Source organism: Rhinatrema bivittatum, chromosome 19 (assembly GCF_901001135.1).
Source record: "Rhinatrema bivittatum chromosome 19, aRhiBiv1.1, whole genome shotgun sequence".
Lineage (NCBI taxonomy): Eukaryota > Metazoa > Chordata > Amphibia > Gymnophiona > Rhinatrematidae > Rhinatrema > Rhinatrema bivittatum.
Window position 1 is genome coordinate 44,973,463 of NC_042633.1, and position 12,695 is coordinate 44,986,157.

Consider the following 12,695-nt stretch of genomic DNA (forward strand, 5'->3'; position numbering starts at 1 on the left):
CCTGTCCATAGCTGATCTCATTCATGTAGCTTTCTTAAAAGGCTAAACTTCTTAAATTATTGAAAAACTTATATTCCTTTTTTAGTCAATGAGGAAAGATCATGAAGAAAAGAAATGTCATGTTAATAGCTTAGGTTCTTTCCAATGGAATGTCTGTCTGATAGTGAATGATTGTGGCTTTGAATAGATATTCTCAAGCTTTATAGCATGATGGCAAGTTATTCACTTTACATTTATATGGACCATAGCGAGATTCTTGCATCTCAGCTGTTATACTAATCATAAGAAATTGTATCACAGATTTATTTATTTTTCTATACTGAGGATCATCGTACATATCACACCAGTTTACATAGTGATAGAGGGGTCTATCGATGTAGACTTCCTATTTTACATTAGAGCTTCGCGAGCTTATTGCGCTTTGTAACATTATTTCATTATACATTGTACAATAAACTAGGTAGGTTTTTACATTGAGAATAGTAACTTTTTGCATTGAGATTAGTTAGTAACTTTTTGGATTGAGATTAGTAGCTTTTTGCAGTGACTTTTATGACTTAGCATAGGATCTTTGTGGTTGTCGGATGATTGGTCTGTGTGGAACTATGTATGTGGTATAAGGTTTGTATTGTTGGGGTTGACCACAATGAGGGCTAACGCAGTTCTGTGGAAGATGTTGTGGGATGTAGTGGGCAGAGGGGGGGGGGGAAAGATGTGAGAAGGGGATTTAGTTTTGTGAGTTGAGTGGGGGGTGGTTGGATAAGCTTTTTTGAAGAGCCATGTTTTCAGGTCCTTTTTGAACATTTGGGTTGTGGGATTGAGTCTTAGTTGGGATTATATTCTGACCATGGACAATTGATGCTACCAAGGACCATGGGGGAAATTGATATGACTTGTTAAATGCTCTCCATGAAGGAGTCACTGCGATGGTTTCTAAACTTGACATAGGGAAATTGATAACTCAGTATATTGTGACCGAGAGAGTTGATACTTCCAAGGGTCAATGTAGGACAATAAATTGATGCAAACTGGGCTATATGCTGACCAGGAGAGAGTTGATAATTCCAAGGGTCAATTGATGCAACTTGGACTATAATCTGACCAAGAAAAGAGTTAATACTTCTAAGGTTGTATATCTTGCTCTATTTGTTTAATGTCTGCTTTATATATGTTACGTGTTTATTATTTTAATATTTTCTATTCTATACTTTGCCTAGCATGTTTGGGCACTATAGGTGGAAAATAAATGTTAAATAAACTATATTTTCCATACAGGAAAATTGATGTCCTAGGTTCTGTACTGAGCCATAGATCAATGGGCTTTGTGTTAACTATGTGGTAAAAGGGTTGTTCGCAAAAATCTGTACTCGTTATAAAACATAACTTTTCCTAAATGAATAAAGTTAATCACTCGGTCTGGGCTTCTTTGCTTTTGGTTCTAGCACTGTTTTTGTTTTCTTATAAGCAATAAAATCAGATTTTTCTTTTTATGCAGGAATGTTCTACAAGAGCCAATAATGGAAGATTCACTCTGCGAGATTTGCTAATGGTCCCCATGCAGAGGGTGCTTAAATACCCCTTGCTCCTTCAGGTAGGAGGGCACTGAACCAAATGCAAAGTGAGAAACTGGGGGATGGGTGATTTGATGGAGGTTCTGCCCAAAAGGGTTTGCATTCTCGCACAAAAGGGCAAAGAGAAGATGTTATCCATGGAGGCAGCCATAGCTTGCCAGCCTCATGCCTTGAAGGAGAAGTCAGTTTCAGTTCTCAAGAAGCAGGTATATGTTTTGGGAACAATTTAGATGGGGCTTGCTGGTCTGGAGATACTGCAAGCAAACTTTCCGAGGCAGAGTGCACTTTTTCTGTTTCTGTGCTCTGGGGTCTGTATCCCTCCACAGTCACAATTGATGGATACACAAGATCTGCAAACTATGTGGGCATTTTAAAAATTGTCCTTTTGCTTCCAATTTAAATATTTTTATTGAATTAAGAACAATGTACAACATACAGAATAAACTTTCAGTAGTGCCTGGGTGTTTCTTCTCCAGGTTGCTACCTTTTGACATAATATAATCTCCCACCAAGCAGTCCACCCCTCTCCCCCAACCTATAACCCTACGGTTGATATTCTAGACTCTAAGATGTGCTGATAGATGCATCCCTGTTTGTAGGAGTTGGCAAAACACACCACAGATGCTACAGAAAAGGACAACCTACGATTAGCTTTGGATGCTATGAGAGTAAGGACTGTTTTTCTGTAACCTCATAGGTTTTTTTTTTGTTTTTTTGGGGGGGGGGGGAGAGATGGGGTAAAAATAGAATGGGATAGGGAATGCAAGAAGGGTGAAATTGTAATACTTGTTTTATTTGTAGTTCCATTTATGTACTGCTATTCAGCAAACCTCAATCCAAAGTGGCTAGGGGGGAGGTGGAGGGTTAGTCACCCAAGGGTAACAGAAGACAACAGTTTGCTGACAACATAACGTCTTGTTAGCAAGCCTGTAAAAATGAAGAGATGCAGTAGATTGACTCCTTACACCTAAGGAGTAAGGAGTCAATCTAAGGTCAGCAGGGGTACGGCAGATACAGGGTGAGACCGGCTTGAACTGACCATACTGCTCACTGATCTTTGCCGTCTTCTCATCTGCTACTATTTTCTGTTTAGGATTTAGCTCAGTGCATAAATGAAGTTAAGCGAGATAACGAGACCCTGAAGCAGATCACTCATTTCCAGTTGTCCATCGAGAACCTAGTAAGTGATGGGCAGGGAAGCAGCAAGTTCCTTTTTTCATTATCCTAAAACATAATATTCTGCTGAGATCCGAGGCTATGTTCAGACTGTGTGCTTTGAGTGTTTTACAGAGACATTGTGCATATATTTTCATGTGAGAGCCAAGGCTATGTTCAGACTGTGTGCTTTGAGTGTGTTTTACAGAGACATTGTGCATATATTTTCATGTGAGAGCTGAGGCTCTGTTCAGACTCTGTGCTTTGAGTGTGTTTTGCAGAGACATTGTGCATATATTTTCATGAGAGCGCCAAGGCTATGTTCAGACCATCTGCTGAGAGCCAAGGCTATGTTCAGACTGCTCTGTTTTACAGCGACATTGTGCATATATTTTCATTGTATGAGCCAAGGCTATGTTCACTGTGTGCTTTGAGTGTATTTTACAGAGACAATATGCATATATTTTCATGTGAGAGCAGAGACTATGTTCAAACCATCTGCTGAGAGCCGAGGCTATGTTCACTGTGTGCTTTGAGTGTATTTTACAGAGACAATATGCATATATTTTCATGTGAGAGCAGAGACTATGTTCAAACCATCTGCTGAGAGCCAAGGCTATGTTCAGACTGTGCTCTGAGTGTATTTTAGAGACATTGTGCATATATTTTCATTCTATGAGCCCAGGCTTTGTTCAGACTGTGTGCTCTGAGCGTATTTTAGAGACATTGTGCATATATTTTCATTCTATGAGCCAAGGCTATGTTCAGACTGTGTGCTCTGAGTGTATTTTAGAGACATTGTGCATATATTTTCATTCTGAGCCAAGGCTTTGTTCAGACTCTGTGCTTGAGTGTATTTTACAGAGACGTTCTTCTGCATATATTTTCATTCTGAGCCAAGGCTATGTTCAGACTGTGTGCTTTGAGTGTATTTTACAGAGACGTTCTGCATATATTTTCATTCTGAGCCAAGGCTATGTTCAGACTGTGTGCTTTGAGTGTATTTTACAGAGACATTGTGCATATATTTTCATTCTATGAGCCAAGGCTATGTTCACACTGTGTGCTTTGAATGTTTTACAGAGACGTTCTGCATATATTTTCATTCTATGAGCCAAGGCTATGTTCACACTGTGTGCTTTGAATGTTTTACAGAGACGTTCTGCATATATTTTCATTCTATGAGCCAAGGCTATGTTCACACTGTGTGCTCTGAGTGTGTTTTACAGAGACATTGTGTATATATTTTCATTCTGAGCCAAGGCTATGTTCACACTGTGTGCTTTGAATGTTTTACAGAGACGTTCTGCATATATTTTCATTCTATGAGCCAAGGCTTTGTTCAGACTGTGTGCTCAGTGTGTTTTACAGAGGCGTTCTGCATATATTTTCATTGTAAGAGCCATGGCTATGTTAAGACTGTGTGCTCTGAGTGTATTTTACAGAGACGTTCTGCATATTTATTTATTTATTTATTTAAAGAATTTATATACCGGGGTTCCTGTATAGTATACATATCACCCCGGTTTACAAGGAACCATAACTATCGCTAAGGAAACAATCATTTAGCGGTTTACATTGAACATTTAGCGGTTTACATTGAACATAGTTAATTTGAGAAAACATAATGAAACATAAATAAACATAGATAAACATAAATGAACATAAATAGTTAATTTGAGAAAGTATATAAAATGGTTAACCAGTTAGTAACTAAAAATACTATAAAATATGCATATATTTTCATTGTAAGAGCCATGGCTATGTTAAGACTGTGTGCTCTGAGTGTATTTTACAGAGGCGTTCTGCATATATTTTCATTGTATGAGCCAAGGCTATGTTCAGACTGTATGCTCTGAGTGTGTTTTACAGAGACATTGTGCATATATTTCCATTCTATGAGCCAAGGCTATGTTCAGACTGTGTGCTTTGAGTGTATTTTACAGAGACATTGTGCATATATTTTCATTCTGAGCCAAGGCTATGTTCAGACTGTGTGCTTTGAGTGTATTTTAGAGACATTGTGCATATATTTTCATTCTATGAGCCAAGGCTATGTTCACACTGTGCTTTGTGTTTTACAGAGGCGTTCTGCATATATTTTCATTCTATGAGCCAAGGCTATGTTCAAACCATCTGCTGAGATCCGAGGCTATGTTCAGACTGTGTGCTTTGAGTGTATTTTAGAGACATTGTGCATATATTTTCATTGTATGAGCCAAGGCTATGTTCAGACTGTGTGCTTTGAGTGTATTTTAGAGACATTGTGCATATATTTTCATTGTATGAGCCAAGGCTATGTTCAGACTGTGTGCTCTGTGTTTTACAGAGACATTGTGGATATATTTTCATTCTGAGCCAAGGCTATGTTCAGACTGTGTGCTTTGAGTGTATTTTACAGAGACATTGTGCATATATTTTCATTCTGAGCCAAGGCTATGTTCAGACTGTGTGCTTTGAGTGTATTTTACAGAGACATTGTGCATATATTTTCATTCTGAGGCAAGGCTATGTTCAGACTGTGTGCTTTGTGTTTTACAGAGGCGTTCTGCATATATTTTCATTCTATGAGCCAAGGCTATGTTCAGACTGTGTGCTCTGAGTGTGTTTTACAGAGACATTGTGCATATATTTTCATTCTATGAGCCAAGGCTATGTTCAAACCATCTGCTGAGATCCGAGGCTATGTTCAGACTGTGTGCTCAGAGTGTGTTTTACAGAGACATTGTGCATATATTTTCATTGTATGAGCCAAGGCTATGTTCAGACTGTGTGCTTTGAGTGTGTTTTACAGAGACATTGTGCATATATTTTCATTCTATGAGCCAAGGCTATGTTCAGACTGTGTGCTCTGTGTTTTACAGAGACATTGTGCATATATTTTCATTCTATGAGCCAAGGCTATGTTCACACTGTGTGCTCTGAGTGTGTTTTACAGAGACATTGTGCATATATTTTCATTCTGAGCCAAGGCTATGTTCAGACTGTGTGCTTTGAGTGTATTTTAGAGACATTGTGCATATATTTTCATTGTATGAGCCAAGGCTATGTTCAGACTGTGTGCTCTGTGTTTTACAGAGACGTGGATATATTTTCATTCTGAGCCAAGGCTATGTTCAGACTGTGTGCTTTGAGTGTATTTTACAGAGACATTGTGGATATATTTTCATTCTGAGCCAAGGCTATGTTCAGACTGTGTGCTTTGTGTATTTTACAGAGACATTGTGCATATATTTTCATTCTATGAGCCAAGGCTATGTTCAAACCATCTGCTGAGATCCGAGGCTATGTTTGACTGTGTGCTTTGGGTGTTAGAGACAGTATGCATGTATTTTCACTTTTTAATTTGCTGTTTGAAAAGTACCACAAACTTTTATACCTCCTTTCCATGCAGATACTTTTCCCATAGAAAGTAACAGGTTTGAAAATGTAATCTATGCATGTTATTTACTAACTGCACTTAAACGCAACTGCAGGAATCCTCTTTATAATGCTACAAACTCTGCTTAGTCACATTCAGGGAGTGCGATATTGAGTCTACCAGTTAGTGTAACCCCATTAATGCGGGACATGAAATACTGAGAGGCTGATACCAGTAGGAGCCTAGTGTCAGTGTCTCGGGTTTTAAGGTTTAAGCATTGTGAGTGTATGGGTCCTAGGCTAGATGCAGACAGGGTGGTGTTTCTCTTGAGCTGGACAGGGAGGCCACCTACTCAGGACTCTCTTCTAGCTCCTGCAGTCAAGGTTCCACCCTTAACCAAACACCATACCAGTTTTTCTTAAATAAAACTTATTTCTAGGGTACCGGTACAGCAACTATTTACAAATGTAAAAAAAAAAAATGGTATCACAAATTAGCTGAATTAATCAAAGTTTACAATCTTCAGAGCCCAGATACAATTTCAAACTTCAAATACAATTAACAATAGGGTTTAAAGAAGTTTTCCAAATCTTCTCACTCCTCCTCCAAATGCACTTAAAATATTTCTCACATTTATTTATTTAATTTATTTATTGAGTTTTATATCCCATCATTTGGTTTTGCCATCACAACGGTATACAATTTTCGATGGGATACATAAGTTGATGAGTTAACATATACATTAAGAACAGAATAGCAGTTAGTGTAGCATACATTAGATAGGGAGTTAGCATAAACATTAGGAATGCCGCTGGGAAAGAGATACGTGACCATATATAAGAACTAGTCTTATTCTGAGAGCAGAGGTGGCATAGAAAGGACTGAACAGTCCTAATGAAGGTGGATTTGGGGATATTTTCAGTCACTTATATTACATTTACTTTATGCAGAATTTCAAAGGCAAACTGTGTATTCTTTGAGAGAGAGGATGTAAAGGGCACGCACTGAGAGGGGAAATAGCCCACACTGTGTCTTCTTTGAGAGAGAGAATGTAGAGGACGTATACTTAGTCTGTGAGCTCTACACCTGCTGTTTGTGTGGGTAGCAAGAAGCAAAACAGCTCCTGTAGCTTTGAAAACCCAAGGTAGATGCACATTTGTTCCTCCTCTCATGTAAACAGAGAACTTGGTAACCCAGCCTGCATACTATGGGAGCTGGCTTGAGTTTTTGCCAGGTAGAGGAAGACGGCGTTTAGTCAGGAAATTTTACCAGGATAAACAGCTTTTGGAAATTCTCATGTTAACTATAAAGTGTGCTTAGAAATGTTAATATTGAAAGGGATGTTTCACCAGAGTAAATATTTTTCTTTCTGAATATGCCATCATGGCAGGCATTGAAAGGAGAAGACCGTATGGCTGCTACAATTTTGTGCGGTGCTTCGGAATAAGATACTGTGGACATTAATAATGGAACACAGCTCTTACTATCCCTTGAGTCATTTTGATGACATTTCTTTCCTATTTTGCACCAGAATGAATCATTGGCGCACTATGGGAGACCAAAGATAGATGGGGAGCTGAAGATTACAAGTGCTGAGAAACGCTCAAAAATGGATCGGTAAGTCTAAAGAGAGCAATCCTGGCATATCAGGGAACCTGCATGGCAGCAACTTTCTGGAGGATTATAAAAGTTCTCACCCCTGAGGAAGCTGTCTTCAGTGAAACACTGGCCGTGTTGGGCTTATTTTATCACTAACTCACTCATCACTGACTGGGATTGTGGTTATTGGGTTCATATACTCTAAAAATAGTGCTTTAAAAAATGTTCTGAACTACAAGTGGATGATAGACCTGTCTGGGTGGTCCTAGCTTGTTAAAGCAGGACATGTTGTCAAGCTTGCTGACACCTGTTTATAGCAATATACACTTTATTACTGTCAACCAAAGTCTTATTTCAAATCATTTTTATTGGGTGGTCTCCATTATTTTTGTTCTTTATGTGGTATTTATTTTTTTGGTATTTATTTTTGGACCTTTATTTGTTTTGAGCTATACAATAAATACACCATATCTATATCTCTCTGTCAGAAACGCTGATGTGCGTTGACCTTATGTTTCTATGACCTGAAAACTGAAAAATGACATTGCAGACCTATTAATTTGTAAACTATCATTAAAACCATCTATGGTACCTAAAGACTGGAGAGTTGACAATATATAGCAAATTTTTTAAAAAGGGATCAAGAGGTGATCCAGGAAATTACAGGCCAGTGAGTCTGATGTCTGTGCCAGGCAAAATGGTAGAAACTATCATAAAGAACAAAATTGCTGAACATATATAGGCATAGTTTAATGGTACAAAGCCAACATGGGTTTTGCTACATTTTTTGAGGTCGTAGATAAACCTCATAAATTTGCTACATTTTTTGAGGTCGTAGATAAACCTTTGGATAAAGGTGATACAGTGTATCTGGATTTCCAGAAAGCATTTGACAAAGTCCCTCATGAGAGACTTCTTAGGAAATTAAAAAGTCATGGGATGGGGGCAGTGTCCTATTGTGGATTGGGAACTGGTTAAAAGATAGAAAACAGAGTAAAGCTAAATGGTAAATTTTCCCAATGGAGGAAGGTGAATAGAGGAGGCCCCAGGGATCTGTTCTGCAACCAATGCTTTTTAATATATTTATAAATGACCTGGAAATGGGAACAAGTGAGGATCAAATTTCCAATGACACAAAATTATTCAAAATTGTTAAATCACAAGGGGATTGTGAGAAATGGCAAGAGAACATTGTAAAACTGGGTGACTGGGCATGCAAATGGAAAATTAAATTTCATGTGGACTAGTGTAAAGTGATGCATTTAGGGAAGAGTAATCCAAATTATAGTTAAACAATACAAGGTTCCACATTAGGAGCCACCATTCAGGAAAAGGACCTAGGTGTAATCGTTGATAATACATTGAAGTCTTCTGCTCAATGTACAGCAGCAGCCAAGAAAGCAAACAGAATGCTGGGGATTATTAGGGAAGGAATGGAGAGAATAAAACAGAGAATATCATAATGCCTCTATCACTCCATGGTGCATCCTCATCTTGTGTTCATATATCATACACAAACAGAATGCTGGGGATTATTAGGAAAGGAATGGAGAGAATAAAACAGAATATCATAATGCCTCTATCACTCCATGGTGCATCCTCATCTTGTGTTCATATATCATACACAAACAGAATGCTGGGGATTATTAGGAAAGGAATGGAGAATAAAACAGAATATCACACTGCCTCTGTATCCCTCCATGGTGCAACCTCATCCTGAGTACTGTGTGCAGCAGCAGCCAAGAAAGCAAAGAGAATGCTGGGGATTATTAGGAAAGGAATGGAGAATAAAACAGAGAATATCATAATGCCTCTGTATCACTCCATGGTGCAACCTCATCCTGAGTACTGTGTGCAGCAGCAGCCCAGAAAGCAAAGAGAATGCTGGGGATTATTAAGAAAGGCATGGAGAATAAAACAGAATATCATGCCTCTTTATCCCTCCATGGTGTGAACTCATCTTGAGTACTGTGTGCAGTTCTGGTCACCACATCTCAAGAAAGATATAGCAGAATTAGAGAAGATAAAAGGGTGACCAAGATAAAGGGGATAGAATGGTTCCCCTGTGCAGACTAAAAAGGTTAGGACAGTATAGGAGGACCAGAAGGCTCATCTGCATACTGCTCCCAGCATCCCCCAGGAGAGGAGTCCAGAAATCACCACGAGCGATCCAGGGATAGACTTCCACAGCCCCACCTTCCAGAGGCCCTGCACCCTTTGCAGTAGAGGACTGGAATGCTCATCTGCATACTGCTTCCAGCATCCCCTGGGAGAGGAGTCCAGAGGTCACCACAAACGATCCAGGGATTGACTTCCACAGCCACACCTTCCAGAGGCCCTGCACCCTTTGCAGTAGAGGAGGACCGGAAGGCTCATCTGCATACTGCTCCCAGCATCCCCCGGGAGAGGAGTCCAGAAATCACGAGCGATCCAGGGATAGACTTCCACAGCCCCACCTTCCAGAGGCCCTGCACCCTTTGCAGTAGAGGACTGGAATGCTCATCTGCATACTGCTTCCAGCATCCCCTGGGAGAGGAGTCCAGAGGTCACCACAAACGATCCAGGGATAGACTTCCACAGCCCCACCTTCCAGAGGCCCTGCACCCTTTGCAGGAGAGGACTAGAATGCTCATCTGCATACTGCTTCCAGCATCCCCTGGGAGAGGAGTCCAGAGGTCACCACAAACGATCCAGGGATTGACTTCCACAGCCACACCTTCCAGAGGCCCTGCACCCTTTGCAGTAGAGGAGGACCGGAAGGCTCATCTGCATACTGCTCCCAGCATCCCCCGGGAGAGGAGTCCAGAAATCACGAGCGATCCAGGGATAGACTTCCACAGCCCCACCTTCCAGAGGCCCTGCACCCTTTGCAGTAGAGGACTGGAATGCTCATCTGCATACTGCTTCCAGCATCCCCTGGGAGAGGAGTCCAGAGGTCACCACAAACGATCCAGGGATTGACTTCCACAGCCACACCTTCCAGAGGCCCTGCACCCTTTGCAGTAGAGGACTGGAAGCGCATGCCGAATCTCAAACCCTTCCATTAACTGAAGATTAATTTAACAGTGGTTAAAGAGGACTGGTAATTATAGCTTTCAGAAATTTTTGGGCTTATAAAAGTTAGGTGAAAGGTGAAATTAAGGGATATATTCTTTACAATTTGTGTATGTCTGAGGTAATAAGCAAGCCAAAGATAGTTAATTCTAGTCTTTCCCACCCACTCAACCCTTGATTTTTAGGCATGAGACACTTTCTCATTAAAAATCAGTCAGCAGCGGTAAGAATTCATCAAGCATTAATCGAAAGTGATAAGTACATTGAAACAGTAGCAAACACGCCTAGGGTCTCTATCACCGGAGAGTTGATACCTCACATATAAGATATAATAAAAGTATAAAATATACAGAATAAAGAATAAAGATGGCAGCTATTGAACGTGACAATCAGTGGTTGCCCCGCATATAACTGCCACACATCAGGGTTGATTGGTTGTAAATATTTTTGAGAGAGGGCAACCACAGCTGCATCCAGAATTCAATGTGCCATTACACCAGAGACATGGGAGAAGGAGGGTAACCAATGAATAAATATCAACATGATAGAGCAGATTGAATTGGTGGAGGGGCAGCATGATATAAAAAAGATGGTATGGAGAGAAGCAGGAAAGAGAATGCACTGAGGAATTCTTATGGCTAGAAATTCCATGTGTGATGGGTAAAAGTATAGTAATGGGGGTATACTGCTGGCCTGCTGGCCAAGAGGAAGAATGATTGATATGCTAGCTGAAATGTAAAAAGCAAATAAATTTGGTAACACAATAATGGGGAAGTTCAATTGCCCCAGTATTGAATGAGTCAACGTCTCATGGGGACATGCTAGAGAGGCTGGGTTTCTAGATGCTATAAATGACTGCTTCCTGGAGCAGCTGTCCTAGAAGCACATTACTTCCTCAGCCAGCCCTGGTTTAAGCTCTTTTGGGTCCTGCCATGGCTATAAGACCCCAAAGCTTTCCTTTGTGTGTTTTATTTAGGTAACTATGTAGCTTTGTTCTCAAGTACAAGCAGGTTTTCTTTTCAGGAGTTGCTTGCCGATATTGAGTACTGACACCTTTTTCCTCTTATGTGCTTGATTTGTCCTGTGGTCCTTCAAATAAAGATCTGCATTCCTCATGTGAGAACTGACTCCTTCCGCCCCCCCCCCCCCGAAAGACAGCCCTGAGCGCAATGTTCTTTTTCTTTCAGATATGCCTTTCTTCTGGACAAAGCTGTCCTTCTCTGCAAAAGGAAAGGAGAATCGTTTGAGCTGAAAGATTTCATAAATCTTCAAAACTATCAAATCCGGGATGACTCCTCTGGTGAGAAAGAGAGTAAGAAGGTGAGGTGGCGTAAAATCTCACTGGGATTTGGGTAAAAATTGTAAGTGCCAGAAAGACATGGAGGGTGACTTGGGTGGTACAGACAAGGAATTTATTTACAGGCTAACAGAAGTCCATGTTGCATGTCTCAAAACCAGTGGCGTCCATTTTCAGCAGGTGCTTAACTGTACGCTTGAATATGTCATTGAAAGCCCTAATACAATTGTCAAATATTAAAAGACAATGTGACATTGGGTTGTTGTGAAGCTAAGTGTTAAAGCATAGATTCATAACCCCCCTTCCCTCAGGCACCTCGTTATGTAAATGTACACACAGCCCCTGAATGCCTCAGGCACCTCTTTATGCAAATTTACCCACATTGTTTTATGCGACTGAAGACTACTCACATGCATTCAGCCAGTCTTCAGTTGGACCTCCTTACTTTACTGGTGTAGGTCCCCAACTAAGCTTCTGAACATTTACCCCATGTGTTCTGGCCCCACCCTCCTCCTAAGGCTGAATGTGATTAGAAAGTTGCCTCTTATAAACATTTTATCTTTCTTTCTCAAACTATGTGGCCTAGATACGAAGCATTTTCCCCATAGACACACATTGGGAAAATCTTGTAGGATATCTGGCCTTTTATGTATCTAGT

The 12,695-nt window shown here is 40.3% G+C and overlaps 1 protein-coding gene across 3 annotated transcripts in view; it reads left to right on the forward strand.

Moving 5' to 3' along the window:
* VAV1 (vav guanine nucleotide exchange factor 1) overlaps positions 1-12,695 on the forward strand; it is a 131,056-nt gene that overhangs the window by 56,808 nt on the left and 61,553 nt on the right. For all 3 annotated transcript variants that reach the window (XM_029585255.1, XM_029585253.1, XM_029585254.1), the window contains exons 10-14: positions 1,496-1,591; positions 2,171-2,239; positions 2,665-2,751; positions 7,619-7,704; positions 11,928-12,060. In XM_029585255.1, coding sequence (XP_029441115.1) covers positions 1,496-1,591; positions 2,171-2,239; positions 2,665-2,751; positions 7,619-7,704; positions 11,928-12,060 — 471 coding nt within the window. The remainder of the gene's footprint in view (positions 1-1,495; positions 1,592-2,170; positions 2,240-2,664; positions 2,752-7,618; positions 7,705-11,927; positions 12,061-12,695) is intronic.